This window comes from Neopelma chrysocephalum, unplaced genomic scaffold (genome assembly GCF_003984885.1).
Source record: "Neopelma chrysocephalum unplaced genomic scaffold, ASM398488v2 Primary Assembly neopelma1_22b, whole genome shotgun sequence".
Classification (NCBI taxonomy): Eukaryota; Metazoa; Chordata; class Aves; order Passeriformes; family Pipridae; genus Neopelma; species Neopelma chrysocephalum.
In genome coordinates, this window is record NW_020897690.1 from 18245801 (window position 1) to 18267916 (window position 22116).

General features: G+C 45.4%; 1 protein-coding gene across 1 annotated transcript; it reads right to left on the reverse strand.

Annotated features, from left to right (window-relative positions):
• Positions 1-11884: 11884 nt before the first annotated feature.
• On the reverse strand, positions 11885-21326 carry LOC113966464 (serine/threonine-protein kinase SBK2-like). Its single transcript, XM_027681226.1, is given in 6 exon segments — positions 11885-12801; positions 13059-13261; positions 14012-14207; positions 21085-21111; positions 21113-21184; positions 21186-21326. Coding segments are annotated over 6 exon segments (1236 nt in total). The 3' UTR covers positions 11885-12204.
• Between the last annotated feature and the right edge of the window lie 790 nt (positions 21327-22116).

The following is a 22116-nucleotide window of genomic DNA, read 5'->3' on the forward strand; positions in this document are numbered from 1 at the left end:
TACCTCTTTTCTTGGAACATAATCCAAAGTTACAGGAAGAGTACATTCTTCCTATACCCTAAGTTCTGGCAGAAAATAAATAAAATTGTTTTATATTTGGGTCAATATTGTATCAGTTCAATAAGCAAAAAACTTTAGCTCAATAAAATTTACAGAGATGACACTGAGGCAGCATTGCTTTCCTTCTCTAAATCTTTTTATTAGCTGGATATCAAATGAATGGTCTTGAAAAGATTTCCTTGAATTCACGTTTAATTTGAAATTATTTGTTTTAAAAAGAAAAATAAATATAACACAAATATTTAAAAATCTGTTTTGAATTTAAAGATTTTGTGATTTCTGATAAAGTATAGTACCTTTTTAAACCATGTGAAAACACCTAAGTAACTAATCTGATTCCTAAAAAATGTCATTTATTTTGTCACTCCAGATCAGGAAGGAGTGGTTTCGCTGCTGGCACAAACAGAGCCCATGTACTCAGGGGACTATCTAGTGTCACCTCAGCTGCTCAGATCTCAGGGCATCAGGGCCTCGGACTATCTCAGTTTCAAGAAGCTGCTTTGATTTATGTGCCTTATGGCACCTAGTTCTCAGAGTATCATTAAAAAACCCTGCCTAATATGAAAATTGCTGAGTTCCCACTCTCTAACTGAACTGTCTCATGGTGAAATTCTCTACCAGCTGCTCATATTCATCACTCACTGACCATCCTCATCATCCAACTCACAAGTGAAAAGTCCTGAACAATCTCCTGACCTTTCTCCTATGTGTACACCACTGACTCCTCAGCTGCCTGCTGCCAGGTGTGTGTACCCGCAACCCACTGGCAGGAGCTGATAGTTCCCACACTCAGTTGGGTTTTGCAGTGAACATAACACTTCTCCAAGGACCACTGAGCCATCTCTTCACGTGCTTGTCCCAGGTGGTCTCTGTTGCTCTTTGAATATGAGTCTTGCTCTGAGCTGACATTAGCGAGTTTCTTTTTTTCACATCCAGCTACTGTGCTGGCTGGCATTTTGCAAGTGCCTTGACTAGACACTTAGATATGAGGTCTTCTCATTAACACGTCTGTTGTAATTGAAAGAAGGCCAAAAGCCGAGAAAGGCAAGTTTCCAGCACTGCATTTGATTTAAGGGCAGCACTAAAGGTTAAGTGAGTGCAAGTGCTAGTGACAGGCAATGAGCACAGAGGGACAGAAGGTAATGTATGGCAAGTGCTGGGGAAGAAAGGAATGACTGAAATGACTGAAAATCCACTTAGGAAACATCCTTAGCCGAGTAACTTTGGCACAACATTGCAATGGCACATCCTCTTAATACTTGCTATGCTGCTTTGCTTTTTAGCTATGTTGACTCACTCCCTAAGAAAAGCTACTGCTACAAATCCCATGGACTCCTCAGGATCTGGGTCAAGCTCTCTCTCTTGCTATTTCATGCTAGGATCATGCAAGTGTCCAGGAGGTGGACAGATCAGCACAGCCTTGCCTTCTCTTCCTTGACAAAGTTTTCAGCAATTTCTTCTCTTTTGCTAATATAAAAAGTATGTAACCTCCAGCTCCTGATCGTTTAGGAAGAGCAGAGAACAGAAAATGTACCTATTCCAAAACTGGGCACTGAATATTAATGCTTTCGAGTAGAAGTGCAAAAGCTAACAGAGCCAACAAAGTTCAGTGGCTGTTCAGAAGTGATTTCATTCCTTGGCTGAAACTAAGCATGGGAAAAGATGAAACTCAGTTCTGGAGGGAGCAGTTTAGAGCTGGTGGAAAACAGGTCATGTTACTAAGTGCCAGGCAAATCTGGATTCCTGAGGCAGGGATTATTGTGGGTATGGGTGTTTGAATCCCTGGCACACTCCCAGCATTGGAAGCTTCTGCTACTGCAACACAGCAGTGTGAGCATCCAAGGGACTAAGATGTAGCAATGAGAATCCCTATAGTGAAACAGTCTCTTTAAAGTAATGTAAAAACCAGATCCCACTTTGCTTCAAAAAATTACTCTGCAGATAAATCAGAATGGGGACAGGACCACACACCGGTGACAGTGAGTGTGGGATTATAATCCTTACCTCCAAACCTGAGCTGTAGGCTCTGCTCCAGGTCATTAAAGGAAGACAGGCTAGTTCCTATTAGGGTTTAAGTAGTGCCACAAATGAGATATCAGAGGTATTGTTGAGCACACAGAGAAGGTAATTCAGTGGCTCTGGTGTCCTGATTGTCAACAACAGAGACCTGGTCCTGTTGGCTTCTGCTCTAATGTGCCAGGATTTCTGTGAAAGTCAGGACCTGAGTGATCAGTAACAGTGCACACACAGGCTGTGCTCCACCATGGAGGAGAAATACAGAGAGGGTGTGCTGAAAATAACTCAAAATATTCTGTGAAACCTGTGAAATCATTTATACATATCCCAGTTTACATACTTACCAGAGTTTACCAGCCCCTAATCTAGGCATGTTAAATTTATCTAGTGTTCGATTTACTCACCTACAGAAAACATATACGTATCCTCTCTGGTACTAACATAACTAAATCCCAAGGTGAAGCTATAGGCCTGGAAAGGCGACATGGTTCTAGAAGGTTATAAAGCCCTTTCTCAGGAACTATTCTCAGCTGTTTCCTAATCATTACCGTAGTGACAGTACTATAAGAAAAGAATAAGTGTGTGTGTGAAGACAATCAATAAATGCCTCATCTCTGAGGCTGTGAAGTCTGCCTGAAGACATGCATTGGCTGATTTTCCATTCTCAAATGTTTCTTTTCAGCCCCAGGACACAAGGAAGAAATTATCTGCTTTAATGACTGCCTAGATATGACTGGTGTGCTAGTGCTTGCCTGACAAGTTATATAGAGGGGTGAGTTTTAGTCCTCTAATCTAAGAAGTTTGTCTACATGAGGTTTTTCCTTGTCTGCAGGCTGACACATGGTAGTCTTTGGTTCGTAACTGCAATAAAATGATCTGTCAATGAAATGGTGAGCAGATTTATTTCTGAAGTAAATAAATACATGTTAGAATCACAAAGACAATGAATCTAAGGCTAATGAGGGAGATTTGCAAAGCAACAGCCTTGTGAATAGCATGGAAATTCCTCCAGCATCTCAGGAGACCCCACAATAAAGGGAGGAGTCAGGAAAAAAGAGCTTAACACCATCCATCCTAAGTGACCCTGCATTGCAAATGATCTGGGTTTGCTCATGGTAAGGAAAGGTTCCTCACCTCTAGCAAAGAGTTTTTCATTTCTCTTTCTTTTCCTTTACCATCATCTAATTAGGGTTGCTAATGGGAAAATAGCAGATTTCCCATGCCATTTTCCTCCAACCTTAAGAACAAGCTGAATGTTTAGAAGCAGAGATGTGAAATCCAATTTCATCCAACCTGAGTGTTGGTCCTGACCTGCTACTCTCCCCTGGATAATTCTAACATGTGGGTGCTACCCAGCCATCCTCTGCTAGCAAGATGAAAAAGTCCCATGAGCCACTGAAGAACAACAAAATCTGTATCAGAGCTTGGCAGAAGGAGTAGCCATGTCAAAAACTGGGAACACAAAAAACAGGACCCGAGCCCATACAGGCATTATTGCCCCTGCTTTCCCTAACATGAGGTAAGAAGGGAAGGAGTGGAAAGGAAAATGAGAAGTCAGGGTCAGGACTTGCAATTCTTTGCACTCTGGCAGAACAGTGACATGTCTACTGGTTAAGGAGACCTGAAGTCGGGATTATGGAGTACTGTTCCCAGGCCCAGCCTGCTGGGTGAGCTGAGTTACAACTCAGGACTTTGTTTTGTGTCCAAACTTCTCACCAGTGAGGTTTCCACTTATTGAACCAAACTGATTTTTGGTGGTGGGTAGCAAATTCCCTTCTTGAGGTCCCATCGTTCCTTTGGCCAGTGCCACTTGGCAGCCCCCAATACCACATGCCATAAACTCATCTCTCTTCTGTCACGGAAAGAAAGGAAAGGACAGGGGCATCCTATTACAGCCAGGTCTCTGCCAGCCCTATCCAATTCCTGACATGCCTTTGTGCAGCCAGGAATCAGTGGGAGGGTGGCAGGCTGCTCAGGGGTGGAGCAGAATCGCTGCCTATCATGGCTCCCACTTCATCCCCAAATTTCCATTAGGAAGCAGTACAGAAGAGACCAATCAGTTCAGCAGTTCCTGGGGCAGCCCAGCAACAGTAAACTCAAACAGAGATTGACAATGGCCACCTTCAAAGACATGCAGATAATCACCAGGAGGTCCACCTTCCCTCTGCCCTAACCTCCTCCAGCACCGGGAATAGAAGCTGCCCAACCTGCCTGCTGAAGTCCCCTTCCACCCTGTTACCAGCAGTACCCAAACAGCAGCTGCTCTTTGTGCAAGTGTTCTCTTATGTTTCTAGCTGAGTGATAAACAGTCTCGTTGGGATAAAGGCACTGCACTCTTCTCTGAAGAACTAGGAACAGTATGGGCATGAGAGAGGGGAATCTGATGACGCAAGTGCATGCTGCTTCTTGCTACAGCCTCCCAGATCAGTGGTGTAAGGAAATAAACTGATCCAAAAGAATAGCACCTTTGCCAGATGGAAGAAAAGAGCACTGAGCACCCTGTATTGTTTCTTGAGAGCATGAAGTCTTACAGAGTTTTGTATCGAGGGATACTTCTTTTACAGCAGGATGACCTCATCAAGGTGAGATAGTGGATAGGCAAGTGATGCAAAAACAGGGCTAAAGGACTGAGAAAGATTGAGCCAAGAGCAAGAAAGAGAGAGAAGAGAAAAAATACCACAGAAGGAAAATCCCTGAAAGTTCCTCAGAGCCTAAGGAGGAATGAAGTCTCTGGTAGGTTCCTTTCTTCAGCATAAGGGATGTTAGCCCATAGCACCATGAACACTGTAATGTTACCAAACCCTCATATATATGGAGCAGCTCTCACCACTCACCTGGGGCAATCTGTACTTTTGAGCATAGCACAACTACTACTGTCATGCCTTGGTGATACGTGTTTGGCTGTATGCAACAATGCTATGAGTCCTGGACTAGAACAGGCTTGTGTCTGTCTGTAGTCAGATCATCACATAAATCTGGTGTATTATGAAACTCCTGCACTCAATCTGTATTGACCAGTTCAAAGGTATGGAGGTCTACCATCTGCTCATCTTGCTTAGTTTCAGGGGTTTTGACTGGTAAGCACATCCACACCTCAGGGTGTGTGACCTGTAGGTGACAAAGGGCTTATCCCATCATAAAGGTACAAGTAATTAAATGTGTTTTGGTTCATTCCAAGAGGGCTGAGCGGCCAGAAGTTATGCAGCAGCAGCAGAGAGGGGTGCAGGGTAAAGCAGTGAGATGCTCTGCTGAAGGAATTGTCAGGAGTTAAGCCTGCCCGGGATGCCCCTGGGGAAGACAATTATGAGTTAGCTCTGCATTTGACTATCTCTGCAAGATTTACTGTCCTGAAGAGGAAGATGAAATAATATCTCAAGGAAAAGTGTCAGCTGGAACAACTGTTAATGGCAGAACAGGGAATGTGAAAGCTGTCACTTTTTCCCTACCTGGCTTTGGAGAGAGCAGATTCAGCAGATGTCAACCAGCGTCCACACATTTCTGTCCTTGCTCTGTTTCCATCTCCTACTCCACCAGTGGAAGTGAAGGTAACCAGCTGAGCAAGGCACAGGGCAGCGCAAGGACAGGGGACTGTTCAAATGGCATTTTGCAGACCATCTGCACAGCATCTAATCATGGTAATATGATTGCTTTGCCTGAAGCCAGCTCTATATAACCAGATGTCAGATACAAACTAAAAAATTTACTGTTTTATCACTCTAAGATAAATTGTCTCCTAAGCACCTCACTTAAACAAATCTGTATAGTTATAGATCATCTCTCTCACTACCCCCTAAGAAATATGTTAGCAAAGCTCAGGTGGAAGCTCCACTCAGTGTTAGCACACAGAAGGTCAAGAGTGGGAGCTGGAGCCTTTTGTGATTCCACCCTGAGACAGGAGCCAGACAGAGACACGAGTCCTTGGTGGGGGGCAGCTTGTAAACAGCAAAGAGGTTAGAAGTGCAATTAGTCTGTGTGACAACCGTGACCACCTTCTGTCACCACCCTGGGTCAGGCCAAATCCCCTTTCCTCCCTCTCTTGCACAAAGCTGAGCCAAGGCCCAGGGCATGAGCATGCCCAGCTGCCTGTCAGCCCAGGGGAAAAAAAACAAGTGCACCCACAGCAACAGACCTATATATGGGCAAGACCAGACTACTGGCTGGTGTGTCTGGCTGTAAGACCTCAGTGGATCCTAAGCAGGGAAGTTTAGGATACGGACTGATACTAGACGTTAGGGAACTTAGCAGTGGTCAATTCTCTTCTTGTGGTCAGCACCGATGCAGATAGCCCAGCACAGTATAAGGGGAACTAAAATTATAGTATGGGTAGCAAAGTACCACGGAACCCAAGATACAAGATGTGGAAAATGCCAAGGCAGTTCATTTAGTCTCTCTGTCCAAGGTATTTCCCTTTGGTTTATACATCTTCACCCAGGGATGCAGGATTGAGGTAAAAAAAGCCTAACACCTGAAACTCCATGAGCCATTTCATGCTTCCCAGTCAGGGACCAGGTATTTTCTGATCCAGTTGCTTTCAGTGTTGCATCTCTTTGGCATGACAATGGCATTTTATGACTTCTCAGGGTTTCTTGGCTACAGGTAGCTCTAGAAGACATCAGCTGGGTTGCAGTTGTTGCCAATGTGCCCCACATGAGTAAGAATGAAAGGTAACAAATTCCCACCATCTTTATTCCATATCTATTTTCTCTTTCCATCCCTGCGCTCAGGATGGAAGGCACGTTGCTCAGAACAGGGTCATATTTTATGGTTTTTTATCAAAGCTCTGGCCTACTTTGAAGTTAAAGTCAAAACTCAAGAACAAGCAGTGTGGGAAGAGGCAGGCACAGGCATCATGCAGTCCTGCATCTGCCCTGTCATATTGTCTGGCCTGAGATGCATTCCCCCATTCATTTTTGGTAACTGGAGCTCAACTCTTTTGCAGTCTTGAGACCTGACATCTGAGTGCAGAGTGGGCAGGGCCACACAGGATAATCAGCATGTGGTCTTGATCAGGAGACAAGGCTACCAGGGAACACTGTGGAATACTACTCTTCCTCAAAAACTGCAGTCACAGTCCTAGTAATTATACTTAAATGGCCTTTAGTGGGAAGGGATGGAAGTAACATCTGACAAGGCTGTAACTGCTGACAAGGCAGAAGGAAGGTTATATACTGCAAGCTTCTAGAAATTATGCTGGAAGCCTTAGTGGTGAAGTCCTGAAGGCTGGGCCTCTGCCCTGCCTTCAGTCACTGGGTCAGCATCCAATAGAGTGACTTTCCACTTCCTGTAGAAAGAGGAGATGACATCAACCCCACAATCCAACTTCGTCCTATCCTCAGTTTTATGTCCTGAGTCCAGCCAGCATCACAACACAGTCTATATCTAGAGGACACTGCTGACCTGTGGTTAGTCCGAATAATTTGCCTACAGGTTATCTTTAACAATCAATATTTTAATTCTGAGATGACTCAGCTGGGGCACTGTTTAACCATTATCACAACTTGTGGCATCTGTCTGAATTTTCACATCTCTGTCCAGCAAACAGCTTGCACTTTCCCTTCTTCCTACCAACACTTCCTATCTGGGAGAAGAGGGACAATTAAGATATCTGTCCAGTTAACAGACCCAGGCTCAATCCATTGCCCTGCCCCTTCAATACCAAAGTGCTTCCCTACACCCTGCAGTCTCTGATCTGCACCACAATCCCCAGGCCACTGCTGAGCGCAACTATTGAGAAGCCATGTGGACTGCACAGTGCAGAAGACAGAGCAGAATCCGAAGTGAGGTGCACAAGGGGATCTGGAAAGACAGACCACACATCCCATCCGAAGCTATGGGATCCACGCTCCCGGGCTGCATGTGCAGTGTGCTGCAGGTACCAAGGCACTAGGGCCTGGATTCACACTTCATGGAGTCGCTGCAGCCAGACCTCACATCGTGGAGTGAGCTCTGTAATTACCCAATTTATTTCTTCATTCCATCCCAGAGAGGAGTGAAGTACTGCATCTTCCCCTCCCCTTTGGAGCCACCTGATGCCTCTTTGGGCATGACACCAGATCCACCCCATACCTTGTGCCTACATTAGCTGAAGTGTTGCCCTTTATGGTGCTGGGCTCCTGGCCAGCACTCCCACAGCCAGTGGCTGCGCGTGCAAAGGGCCAGCATGTTTGCACACAGCTCTGTTCCATTCATCCTCTCCCAACAGCTGCTCTGGGAGGGATGGGGACAAGCAGATCCTTTATCAGACCCCCTGGGGATAGTCTTTGCCAGGTCTGTTTTTTCATTGATTTAAGAAATCCAGCTGTAATTATGATCAAGCTACTGAGAAAAGGAGCCCAGGCTAGGGACTTGGCTCAGGGCAGGGCTTTTCACCACTGTGCTCAAATCTGTGCTTGCTTCATTGTAGCCCTTCCTGCACCACCATCACATGCATGACACAGCCACAGTGCTGATTTCATCACTTCACTATGCATCACACAAAGTCTGAAGGCTCTGTGACGAAGCAGACAGAGAAACAATCCTGGTCATTGCAACTCCTCACTGCCATTAGCCTCTGTCACACTGACTCGTCAGGCAGCATTGAATCCCTGATCCTCATTGCCATAATTGGGTCCTGCAAAAAAACAGCCTTGGTCCTGGTGGCATTCGGCAATTTGATCTGTTTTCCCGAAGATGTCAGTGTTCCATCAGCTCAGGTTCACTTTAATTTGGCTTAAACCCTAAAATCTTACTAATCCTTCCTTGTCAAGCCAGTTTCTTATCCTGTGCCCAGTTCTGCTGACCATGCTGAGAACTTCCAAAGCAGAGACATTTGGGAGCCCTAAACATCTCCAGCTACAACATAGAGTGTCCTCAAGATGAAAAATGTTGTGGAATCCAAGCGTGGCTTACAACAGACAGGACCTCTAGAGATTGCCCACACTAATCTCCTGCTCAAAACAAAGACATCTAGAGAAAGTTTACCATAGCCTTGTCCAATCACCTTTTGAACATCTCCAAAGACCAACATACACAACTAGTGTTACAAAGTTTGGCCACCATCACCATAAAGCCATTTTTCTTATGTTTAAATGGAATTATCTGCATTTCAGTATGTACACATTGCTTCTTATCCTGTCATCCAGTACAACTGCAAAGACTCTAGCTGAGTTATAGGAAGCTATAGGAAACAACGAGGTCACATTTCAGCCTCCTTTTTTCCAAACTAGACAAGCCAAAGTCCTCAGCCACTCCTCACAGGACATTCCTTCTAGCCTTCTCACCAATTTAATCACCCTCTTCTGGGCAAATTTAAGGACCTTCAAATCCTTCTTTAATTGTAGGGCCTAGTACTGCACCCAGCACTCCAGGTGAGGCTGCACCAATACTGAATGCAGCAGGATAATCCCCTCTCTTGACTGGTTGGTGTTGGAGTATATGATGCACCCCAGGATGGGGTTTGGGCTCAACTCACACTGAGCTGCTGCTGAACAGCCCCCACAGGTCCCTTCCTGCAGGGCTGCTCTCCAGTCACTCCTCTCCCAGTTTATACTAGTGCCTGGAAGTATACAAAAGTATAAGATCCACCCTGACCCTTCTTGTCTCCAGGCTGAACACTCCCCAGTTCTCTCAGCCTCTCTTCATATGATAGTTTCTTTCACTAGGCAAGAACCCTCACTGCTGCAGTGTTGAGGCTTACTTGAATGTGTTTGGCTTCACCCTCTCATGGGTGCCCTTGGACCTTTCTCTAATTAAAATAGGTCATTATTAGGTGGAATTTTCTTCCCAGTATTCTATACCATAACCAATTCACCATCTAGTCTTCCTATTTTAGATAGTTTAGATTGTTACCTTCTTTAAGACTTTCTTACAGACTTATACCACAGCCCTACCAGGGTTCTTTTCTGAGCTGTCTCCAATTTTCCAGCTTTCCCCAGGATTTCCCCATGAGATATCAAATACTGATCACTCACTCTTGCTTCCCACACTCATATTTAGGCCAGCATGACTCTCGTTAGCTGCCTTTGTTGGAGATTTGACCACCCTGGCTGTCTGCTCCTCTTTAGCTGTGCAAGGAGCCCATTAGACTTTTTTGACAGCAAAACACAAGGAGAACTCTTGAATGTGTTTCTCCTGTCTGTAAGAAAATGTATTTTGTTTGAATATACTCAACTTACCACGTTTTCCAGATCTCTTTGAGTGGCCTGTTCCTCCTCCTGCTTATCACCCTATTCATTTTTTGTGTCATCTGCAGGGTTTTACTTGCAGTGGTTTTTATTTTCCTTAAAATCATGGTTGAAAATGTTAAATGGTTTTCATTCAACAATTGATCCCTGCAGAAAACAATCAAAATACCCAAAGAGCATTCCAAACTGACAATTATTTCTTCTATCCACTGAAAGTTCTCAATCCACTTAATCTATGTTCTATGTACCTTGCACAATGCATTTTCTGAATCAATACAGCATACCATAATTTTCTTTATATCAATAGGTCAGGTTTTACAAAAATTGTGTACCATAACCCTATGAATTTAGTTTATCAAACACAAATTTATTATAAAATTGAATGCTGAGTGTCGCATTCCAAAAAGCCACATTACTGCTATAATTCTCAAGCACCTGTATCAGATTTTCAATTATTTTTCAATGGATAGTTGCCAGCTACCTGGCCTATAGATCCGTTGGTCTTAGGGCTTCTCCACTTTAAATACAGGAACTGTGTTGACACCTTAACATTCCTCTGCTATTCCTACAGCAATCAAAGAATAATTAAAGCCGAATCTCAGCAGGCCACAGTTGAGCAGCATTTTTTATGATTCGGGGTAATGAAAGATTCTAAGAGATGGAAGTAAGAAGAACACTTTCTATCTTGAACACGGTGAGCATTATGTTGGTTGGTAAGGTAGGCTGGGGAGTGGGAAGGAAGGTACAAGGCATAAGTGATGTAGGGAGCAGGAATAGTACAAAATACTAGTACAGAGGTGATGTTGTTGAGAAAGGAATGAGCAAAAAGTGTTCACCAGGTGACGGGTAGTGGAAATGGAATGTTAGTTGGGAAGTTAAGTAATGATAAAATGCCAGTGGATGAGAAGAAGCTGAAAAAAAAGAGCTGGAGGTTGGCAAAACACAGAAGGAGTGTGTGCAAGAAGAGGCCTGAGATGAAAGCAAATCTGGGATGCTAGAAAGTTTAGTACTGGAATACTGCATTTTTAGAAGTTATGAAGCCCCTGAGATTGGAAACCTAGCCGGGGATGTTTCCAGCAAAAGGACCAGATTAAGTGCTGGAAAGGACTACCGACAACATAATCCTGGGGACTGGAGAGAAGTAGAAAAGTAAGAAGGGCTCTAACCCCTAAGTCTCTCCTTGCTACTCCTTTCCAGAATTAAAATGTGCACCTAAGAAGACATTAGGAGAGGTGTGTGTCTGGGGAAAGGCTGAAGTAGTGATAGGAAACAGGAGAAAGAAAGTCTTCTAGAGGGGTAACCAGGCATCTAAAAGACCATGAAGGACATTGTCTTTGGACCTGAAGGCAGTACAAGGCAGGAGATGTAGTAGGGCTCATGTCAGATAACCCGAATGCCATAAGAATTTCCCAGCTACCATCCACAGCCACATGCTGGGGGCTCCACAGCATCTCCACCCCACCAGCCTGAAGCCAATTTTCAAGGATCCTGGTGGAGACCCAGGTAGCATTCAGGGATGGCCCCTGCCTTGAACAGTTTGTCCTGCGATAGCTGCATTCTCTGTCATGCTCCCTGCTCCCCAATAGCAAGTGGGTCCCAACAGGCGTTTTTATGAGGGAGAAAGAGCCACATACAGAACACAAAAGTACATACTTTGCTCTATTTTGAGACAAGGCAGGTGCTGCAGCCTAGAAAACTCCCTGGAGTTCCTGTGGCCAGGAAATGAGAGGATGCCTCATACATTTCCAAGAGAAAGGAGATGTTTTCAAGTCATAAGGGAGCACAAGGAGGTGGCACTGGGCAGCATTGAGTCATGGGGTGAGGACCATCAGCTGCAGAAGGAGCTTGACTCTGTGGCAGCAGCAACAATGCTGCAGAGAAGTTGCTCTGGGTCACCACGGCCTCTCACATCCAAGCGACCGAGGTGCCCCAAACCATGAAGTCCCTTGCAGGGTGAGACCTTCCTTCACTCCTGCCACACAGGGAGCTGGCTCTTGGACTTCACAGCAGTTTCCTCACTGCGCCCATCCCCCAGCCTCCAAGGGCAGTCAATGTAGCGCAGCACCCCGCTGACGGGGCCACGCTTGGCGGGATCTAGTGCCAGCAGGCTCCGCAGCATTAGGGCAGCCTCGGCTGTCAAGCGCTTCCAGTGGTGGGGAACATCCTTCTCTAGGCCTGTCTCCTGCCACAGCATGAAGTCCTCAAAGAAAGGGTCGTCTGGCAGGCTCTGTTCCCAGGGGAAGTAGCCGGTCAGCAGGCAGAAAAGCAGCACACCGAGGGCCCAGGCATCCATGCTGCTGTCAATGGGCACCCCCTGGGCATCAGAGGTGTTGCTCAGCTCAGGGGCGGTGTAAGGGATCACCCCAGCCACCAGCTTGAGCTTGGTACCCTTGGGCCGCGTAAGGCCAAAGTCAGTCAGTTTGATGAGCCGACAGTCGGGATCGAAAAGCAGCACATTTTCAGGCTTGATGTCACGGTACACCAGCCCCCGGCTGTGGATGAACTCCAGCGCACTCACGAGCTGCTTGGCACAGTGCTTTGCGGCTGGTTCAGGGATCCCATCCTGCACAGGGAGAGACACAGGCGGTATGGCAAATGCCAGGTACCTCGGCAGCCCTGACAGCTGGGCCCTCACCATCATGCTCTTCACTGGGAGAGACTTTTACCTTTCTCATCTTGCAATCCCAAGGCTGCTTCACTGCTGCAGACCCCAGAGAGACCCATAGCCCACTGCCTTTATCTCCCTCCCTCTGACCCAGCCAGTCTGCACACCAGCCGAACGTGCAGCCCCAGTCCTCACAGCCTTGTGGCAACACTCACACGGGGCTTGATGATAGAGATGAGGTCTTTGTGCAGTGCTGGTTCATAGAGGAAGCCATAGTACTGGCTGGACTCAATGGCAATTCCAAACATGCTGATGATGGCAGGGTGGGTGGCGAGGGAGAGCGCCACACAATACTCATACAGGAAGGTGTGCAACTTGGTACTGGCTTTAGGTAGGAGCTTGAGAGCCATCAGAGTCCCTGGGAATGAGAAGAGTGGGTTAGGCTCCTCTGAAAATCACTCATACCAAGACAAGACAGAGAGGCCACTGAGCAGCCATGGGTCTGGGCACTCACAGCCACAGGGATGTCTCTGGTCCAAAGCTCTGTGTGAGTATACCCTGTGCACACCAGGCTTGGGAGCAGGCATTACCACTGGTGTGAGTTTTGAACCAGTCAGGGTATGCACAGGAGGCACTGGGCAGAGCAAGAGACATTCAGGATACGTGGGCTCATAAGTCTGAGCTGAGACTACTGGGGAAGAGCAATGTTAGGGCCCTGTGGGCACTCAGATGGCCAACCCAGGACCTTCATTCACACCCTCTGCCCATGGGCCTTAGGGCACCACTTCAGGTGAGTCTTGGGGCTTCACTCCCTGCCTGAGCTCTGTGGTGTGCCAGCGGGTTTCCAGCCATATCACATCCACGCTGGTGTCTAGCTGTGAACTCTATTGATCCTGACTTGTGCATTGACTTCCTAGCTTGATCTTGGACCTGCCTCATCACCATCACCTTGCCTGATGTTCTAGGCTGCCACCAGTCATCACCTGCTCCCTGGCTGGGTGTAATTGGATGGCTTCTGTCTGGGGAGGTCTCTGTCCTGCTGGTCTCCCTGGGGATCGCCCCACCATGCCTGATGCCTGGCCCTAAGGAGTCACCAGCCTACCCCGTGCCCTCATGAGCAGAGAGGAGACAAAGCACAGTAGTTCGCAGGGCGCAGTCATTTCCTTACCTCTCTGCCTGTGGGTCACCAGCATCACGTGGCCATACTTGCCCCTGCCCAGCTCCCGAATAACCTCATAGTGCTCAGTCACCTCGGCGCGCACCAGGCTCTGAGCGGTGATCTCCAGGAGCTCATGCAGCATGGTTGGTGCCACTGTCCCTGACACTGCTGCAGTCGCAGCTGAGCTGTCGGCCATTGCTGAGTGCTGCAGAAACACCACAGCCAGAGTCAGGGACATCACAACATGAACAGAGAAAGCTAGATTGGACATGCAACACAAACCATGCCATGGCAGGGGATATTTCTGCCACTTGGAGCCTGATCACTCTTGCAGCTGTGCTGGAGTTGAACTTGTACTTTCATTCAGCACAGCTCTGAGCAAAGACCCTCACCATATAAAAGGTCCCTGTACTGAAGGGAAACTCTTTCAGCCCTCCAATCTTTCTGCCTAATGTTTTGCCTTTCAGGCAGAGTCTCAGGTTATCAAGTGTAACCCCTCTTGCTCTCCTTAACCTACTGCAGCAAGACTTTATCTCTCTACTCAGAAACCCACCCTTACTGTTCAGTGAAGAAAATCCTTGAGGTAGCAGCAGAGACAGACCTGCCTCTTAGGCAAAGGTACAGTTGACACATGAAAAAAAAGGGATTACTAGTCAGAGGCAGTGCTCCAAGGAAGCCAAAGGGAGCTCAGTACCTCACATGCCCGCTGACATTTCTGACTCAAAGTCACTCATCTGCGCAGCCAAGAAACTTAGGCGGGAAGTAAGCTTGGACATCAGTGCCATTTTGAGCTACTGCCAGCTGCTTCAGACCCATTTCAAAGAAATACTTTTTTAGTCCCCCCAGCCAGCTACAGGGCAGCATTTTAAGGACCCAGTGGCAGCACTCTCTCCCTGTCTACCTCCCTGACCTCTGAACACAGGCACCTCGGGCCTGGGAATTCCTCCTGGTTTTGGAGCAAGGTGACAGAACCAGAGTCACAGGATGGTCAAGGCCAGAAGGTAGTTCTGGAGATCATCTAGTACAAACTCCTGCTCAGAGGACGATTAACCAGAGCAAGTTGCCCAGGACTGTGTCAGGTTCAGTTTTAAATATCTACAAGGATGGAGACTCCACAACTGCTGTGGGTAACCTGTTTCAGTGTTTGATCACCTTTATGGTAAAAAAGTTTTTTCTTATGTTTAAATAGAAATTCTGTTTCAGGCCCACAGCCTCTTGTCCTGTCACTCAGTATGACCAGATACTGTGATACACCTAGCTGTGTATTTTTGCAGGTATTCATATGCATTGATAAGACGATCCGCACAAGTCTTCTCCTCTCTTAGCCTCTCCTCCTACGAGCAATATTGCAGTATCTTAACTGTCTTCACAGACTGGATTTGTTCCAGTATGTCCACATCTCTCTTCTGCTGAGGAGCCCCACTGCTGCTACATCCAGTCATTCTTAAGAATACAGAAATTTAGAAAAAGAATTATGTAAATGTAGGAAATCTAGAAGAGGGCTGGATTTGTACAGGAGACTGGGACTATTTGTGGGAAAGTTCCCCTTCCCTTCTCTCCTAGACTGTATTACTAAGCCTTATCCAATTCAGAAGTACCAAGTAAATGGCCCTACTTTTCTGCAAAGGCTTTGGCTTGGTGTGAGAGCCAACAGCAGTCCAAGTTAGAACAGTCTGTAGGGAGTACAAAAATGAACAAGTGCCTGCATGGGAGGGGATGAAGGCTGGGCAGAATTCACAGGGAGAGACAGTCTGGAAAATATTTTAGAGATTTTGCTTTGATGTCCTCCTGTTGGCTGCCCAGCCAACATGGCTTGTGAAAATCCACACAGTAAGGGCATCACAGAGCCCGCAAACCAACCCACTCTGCTAACAACATCTCCAAACTGGCATTTCTGCATTTAGGTGTTATATAGAGAAAAAATTAGGTAAAATATAAAGAAAATACTTAAAATGTAATAGATCTGGGAAAGGCATAGACCTCCCATTGACATTAGACAGGCTAAAGCCAATTAAATAGGTGGTGGAACAACAGGAGAGATGTCACGTGCAGAACACATTAGATTTATATTTGTGAAAAAAATATCAAAAGATATTTTCTGTTAGACAGTGTTTCTCCTATATCAAATTCATGGTCATATACAAGTTCTTGTCAGCAAATGGTTCATGATCTTCTCAGACAACTTCTCAAACTTGAGTTAGATAAAATTTCTCCCATTGCATGTTGGCCACCTGTTGGTGTTATCTAGCCCAAAGGTTAGAATCTTCTCACTGCATCCACTGTAAGTATTATTCAACAGTTATATACTTTTCAAATACTTATTAATGAATATGTTTTTATTTACATTGAATTATTTATCACATGATTCATCCATTTCATATGATTCATTACTTCTTTCCTATTTACTATGTGAAAAATTGCTTTCATGAATGGGAAGATATGCTTTCCTGCATATTCTTGGTTCTCTCTTCAGGTTTGAGAGTCAAAACATTTCAGTTCATGAGCTTTGGCAATTAAAAAAAAAATCCGTAAACTTCTTGTGTCCTTCTACTCCACAATTCAAGTAAACTGCAATATAGATGACACAGATCCATACCTCCATTCCTTGCCCCTCTGGCATGGGAGGGCAAATGGTCTGGGTACAGAGTAGAGCATTAGTGAAACAGCCAGCTTGGAAAAACAGATCAGCCATAGGAAATGGGTACAGTTTCTTTTCGGACAGTGATCCGCGTGTCTGATCAGGGCTCCATATGAACAAAGCCCCACCTGCAGTCACCCCAGAACAGTTTGCAGACTTTGGTCCTTGCTGCCCTTGAAGACATTAATTACAAGGCACAGTCCATACTTCAGGAAACCACCACAGTTGTCAGGTCTTTCTCTGAGATGCCACTGCCATTAACTAGGAAGATAAGTGAGGGACAAATTTGGGCCACCACTGAATACAGTGTTTCTGGGTGCTCTGCACCTATCTCTGATACCTTTTAAAGTGCCCTTTGCAGAGTGACAAGCACTGAGGAGGAGGTCACCAGGGCCGTGGCCAGGATGCATTCACCATTTGTCTCTGCTATATTGAGGGCAGCAGGTAAAGCCCTATTCAAAACTGTTCTTTCCTCCCCTATCCTTTTCTGTGCTTCATCCCTGCTAGAGGTCCTGTTTCCAGGCTGTTGACTGTGAGAAACCCTAATTCCTCAAAAGAATCTCTAATTACAGCAGAAAAAAACTCATATCCTTTACACCATCTTGAGATGGTTCTGAGTCATCTCAGAATCTGAGGATGAGCCTATGAAGATACAGTGTCTTAGTCTAAATAATGTTGTTCTGATTCTTCAACCAAAATTATTAATAGACTTAGTGCAGAAAAACACTTCATACGTGTCAAGAGCCAAAACCTGTATAACAGATAAAGAGTTATGATGACAGAGTCATAGAGGTGTTTAGGCTGGAAGAGACCTCTTGAGATCATCTGATCTGATTTCCCTACTCAAGCATCAGCAGCAGAAGCAAATTGCCCAGGAAGATGTTCAGCCAGGTTTTCAGTATCTCCACAGATGGAGACTCCTGTCAGTGATCACTACTAGGAAGAGTCTGGCTCACTTTCCTTCATTCCCTTTCATCAGGTATTTATATACACCAATAAGATTCCCTCTGAGCATTCTGTTTTTCAAGCTGAAGAGTTTCAGCTGTTTCAGCCTCTCATATCAAAGATGCTCTGTTAAAACTGGCCTTCAGCACATGGCACGTAGGGTCCACTTTCTTGTGTGCCCTCCTACAGAGCTTTAAGCCAACCCAAATGACAAACAGCATTTGGGGCATCTCTTACAAAAAGTCATTCAGGTTTGATCCAAAGGCAATTGGTCAATTATAAATGTCAGTGTGAACATTCTTGCTGTTATGTATTTATATGAGACCCTAATCTGAACTTATCTAATCAGCTGGTGAAGTTTCTCAGATAGAAAAAAGAAGGTTTTAATATCTGTTAAATTTTTCTGGACTCTGACAGGATTTATATGCACTGTGATCAGAGGTATAACCACCTATGAGAACATATTTTCAATTAATTACATTGAGTAAAACTATCAGAATACAGACTGAAACTCAGGCTATGTATTTAACCAACACTTTACTTAGGCTTCACAAACCATTTGGCTCACTGTGTTTCTGCAATCCTCGCATCAGTTTGTTTAAAAATAGGCAAGATGCTTCCAGAAAATGTGATCACATTTTTTTTATTGAGAATAAACAACTCTATGCTCTACGATCAAGACACTCCTCAGTCTTCTTATTGGTTCAGTGCCTTCAAATAACCTTCTGCCTAATTGTCAAACCAAGCTCTCAGGTTATTCAGCTCATTTGTCCAGCTCTCAGATCTGTTTTATGGTTCTTCTGTAAAGCCTCACAATTTTTTTTGCCCTCTATCCCCTTGCCATGTTAAAACCCTGACTGTCTCGGGGGAATGCCTCCTGTCACACATTCAGCTAGAATTACCCTCTGCCTCATGCTGTGGCCTCAAGATCTCTTTCTGCAGGAACACTACACAAGCTGCACTACCTTACCTTAACCCATCATTACTCCAGAGTTTTTCCAGATTACTGAGGGGTGTTGGGAGAAAAATCCACTTCCTCTTCATGTCCCTTTATGGTGGTTGCCTACCTTGTTTCTACCTGAATACTTCTGCACCACCTTTAATAAAGCACATTTTGCTCAAATGGACTTAGTGTACCAAGTAATTCAGATCACTTAGTGCCTCAGTTATGAAGGTGTGTTATGAAAACACCACATTCTTTTTGTTTTAGGGCTGGTAAGGACCCCACCTGCAGGCATTTTCATGAACCTCTAAATTGTTGATGGGAGTTTGGAGCAGTTCTCATCCTGGTATTAGTTCAACAACACCTGCCAGAAACATCCCATTCACCGGTTGTTTCCTGAAAGTTATCTATACAAATTCACCCTGGTATTGCTCAAAATCAATAAGCCACATATTTTTAATTAATTAAAAATAAGCCCTATAGAGTGGAAAATACAGTATTTTATTGATGTTCTTACCCTACACAATAATTTTATTAAATCCTGACTCTGTTATAAACTCTTCTGTTATAATACTTTTACCGTAATCAATGATCAAGAAGAAAGCACTGAAATCATCAAGGAAATGTTTGCAAATGGAACAAAAAGGGTTTGGGTAGACAATGTATTGATTGATAAAACTAGTGCATGCACATACACACATACCAAAGGGTTTCAAACAACCAAAGAAGTCAGGATTTTAATCTGGCACTGTCTGGGTGACAGAAAAAAAAAAAAAAAGAAAAAAAAGTCCTATTAATCAGACATATCTAGGTTCTTCATGCTGCTTAATGGGCACTACGTAAATCCAGAAATGTAGATCTGGTATAGTCTCACTTCCTTTCCAGGCCTTAAGACATTCGATGATACAAAATCACACCAGAAATAATCTATGGTGATATAGATTCAACAATTGAGATACAAGTCTGAGAGGATAACAGTACAAGGGTTACTGATGTTGCAGATTCCACTTTTGCATTAACACTGCTGAAGAGAATTCCCAAAAACCATCAGATGCAGGAAACCTCTGCAGTGAGAGGTAAACCAGCATTTTCCAGATGCTAAATTAAGAAAGTAAGCTTCACTGTAAACAACAACAAAAAAAAATAGATACAGCTGTTCAGCTCTAGGTAGACTAAGATAGATTGTAATGAAAGAAGAGATTTGTTCTGAGATGATGTAACTCTTACAGTGAACTTCAGTTTCTGCAGAGGTTCCTACATACAGATGCCATGAAACAGTCTGAAAATTAATCTCTGAAAATCAACTGAGTCAGGAAAACTGTATTTCTGAAGAGTTGGTCATCTGCTAAGAGCTTTTGCACTACAATTAAGAATATCACACGCCAGTGGAATTTGTATTTTTATTATGAATTTATTTTCTCCATTTGCTTTGCTTTGTACTCTATCTACTTTTTAATGGTGTTTCTTGTAATGTTAAAAATATACTGATGTGAAGAAAGTCTGGGTAACTTTTCTGGAGGACAGCTGATAGGTCAACAGAACTAGCTAGTGGATGTTTTCTATCTTTTTAATGACATCAGTGAGCCCACAGTTCAGCAAGCTAGCACTGGTGTCCCCAGTTTGGCAGAAAAAGGACCAGAGAAGAATCATGAGAATGATAACAGGGTTGAAAATTACTGGGAAACTTCCAGGGGAGCAGTCTTCATAGCTTATCAAATAGATAGTGAAGAAGTTACTCTACCAACTGTATGTACCTTTCTGGGTACTAAAATTTCATTAAAAAGGTCTCTCCCAGTTAGGTAAAAGCATTATAATAAAACCAATAGATGAAGCTCAACTGCGGTGTAGATTTTGTGAAGAAGGATATTTACCCCTAAAAATCTCATCAAACAGTATGAAAGAATATCCTTCCATCTCTGGAACTTTTAGCTCAAGAATGGCACTTTTTCCCCCTCCCCAAGAAGTCCACTCTAGTGCAACCTACATTTAATACAGCAAGGGATCAGAACAGATTATGTTTTCTTCTGGCCTTGTTGCTGGTAGATTTATGAGCTTCTTTCTAAAACTGGTCAGCAAACCAGTGCTTAATCTCACTGCGGAGAACCGCATGACTGTCCCAGTAGCAGAAGTACGTATTGATCTTCTGGGGGAGAAGCACCCAGCAGCCTCCCCGGAGAGTCCTTACGCCTCTCCCCAGCAAGCAGCACACCACAATCTCCGCACAGCCTCCTCCTCAGACAGAAATCAGCAGCAACATCACCGGGACCAAGCCACATCACACTCTCCTCCCAGCCCTCCAGCCAGTATTGCGGCACCATCCCACCCGACACAAGACCCAAAGTAACCTTTCAGGGCAAAGCCATCAACGAGCTAACCATCAACCCGATGAGAGGGAAATGGTGCGCTTCGCCTTGTGCCGGTATGCTACGCCCAAGTCTACAAAACCAGTTTGTGAGGGGTGGGTGCCCTTTTACACGCCTGTCCAGTCTCCTTCATCCTGCCACAGCTGTAACTTCTCTTCCCGTACTCCTTTCCTGTCCGTACCAAGCCTCTCACCTTCTCCAGCAGCACAGGACAGCCAGCCGGCCGTGGACTGCCTCGCTTCCCTCGCTGCAGCCTCCGGGCTGGATTCAGTCTGCGCCGAGCAGCCGGAGGGGGCTGCCAGGCGTTACAGGGCTGAGCATGACGCTCCGCCCCTTCCCCATGCAGGTCCTGGGGGCGCACTGCCTCCCTGCTGAAGGTGACCTCTGGCAGGGAAGAAAAGAGGGGGAGTGGGGAGGAGGAAGGGGGCTATTCATCTACCCTCTTTAGGGAGGGGGACATGTTTCAGGGGTCAGGGTGGGGTTATTTCTGCTCTAGCCATGCCATCATAAGCCCCCAGGGACCCTTTGGCAGGCCCACCCTGTTCAGCCCTTCACTCCAGCTTGGGCTCTTGTTACAGCTGAGGGAGCAAAGCAGCTCCCTGGGCTGGTGCGTGGTCCTTACTCTGGGGCTGTGCCCGGTAGGAGCCCATTCGGGATGGCAGGGATCAGAATGACTGTAGGCTGCCAGTGCTTGCCCTTTGCTACCAAAGGCACTCCTGTCAGTGAGCGTTGGAGATCAGGCACAAGCCATGACTGGTTCAAGGACTCTTCATGGGCCCCAGTGGGTCGGGGTCTTCACACACACCAGTAGTAGCAGTACAGAGCACTGTGGTGAAGTTGAAATTATTAATGGTGGCTACCACAATTTGCAAGCTTTTAATCTTTTCTCAGTACCTCTGCTCAGACTATACTCCTGTCCCAAGGTCCTCTTTCATCCATTTGAGCATGAAGTTGAAAGCAGCTCCTGGCTGCATAGACACCAGGAAGGTCCTAGATCTTGGCTCTTAAGCACTGCTTTTTTTTCTCTTGGGGAAATGGATCAGATTGGGTATCTGAAGCAGTGATGCATGGAGCCATGACATAGGTGTGTCACAGCACTGGCCTCCTTCTTCTCTAGAGCCAGGGCCATGCAGGGGACCTGTAGTGTTTAGCCTCTCTACTCCCTCTGGGGGCACAGAGTTGTGAGGAAAGCTGGGAGAGGTGAAAAACAGTCTGACAGAAGAAA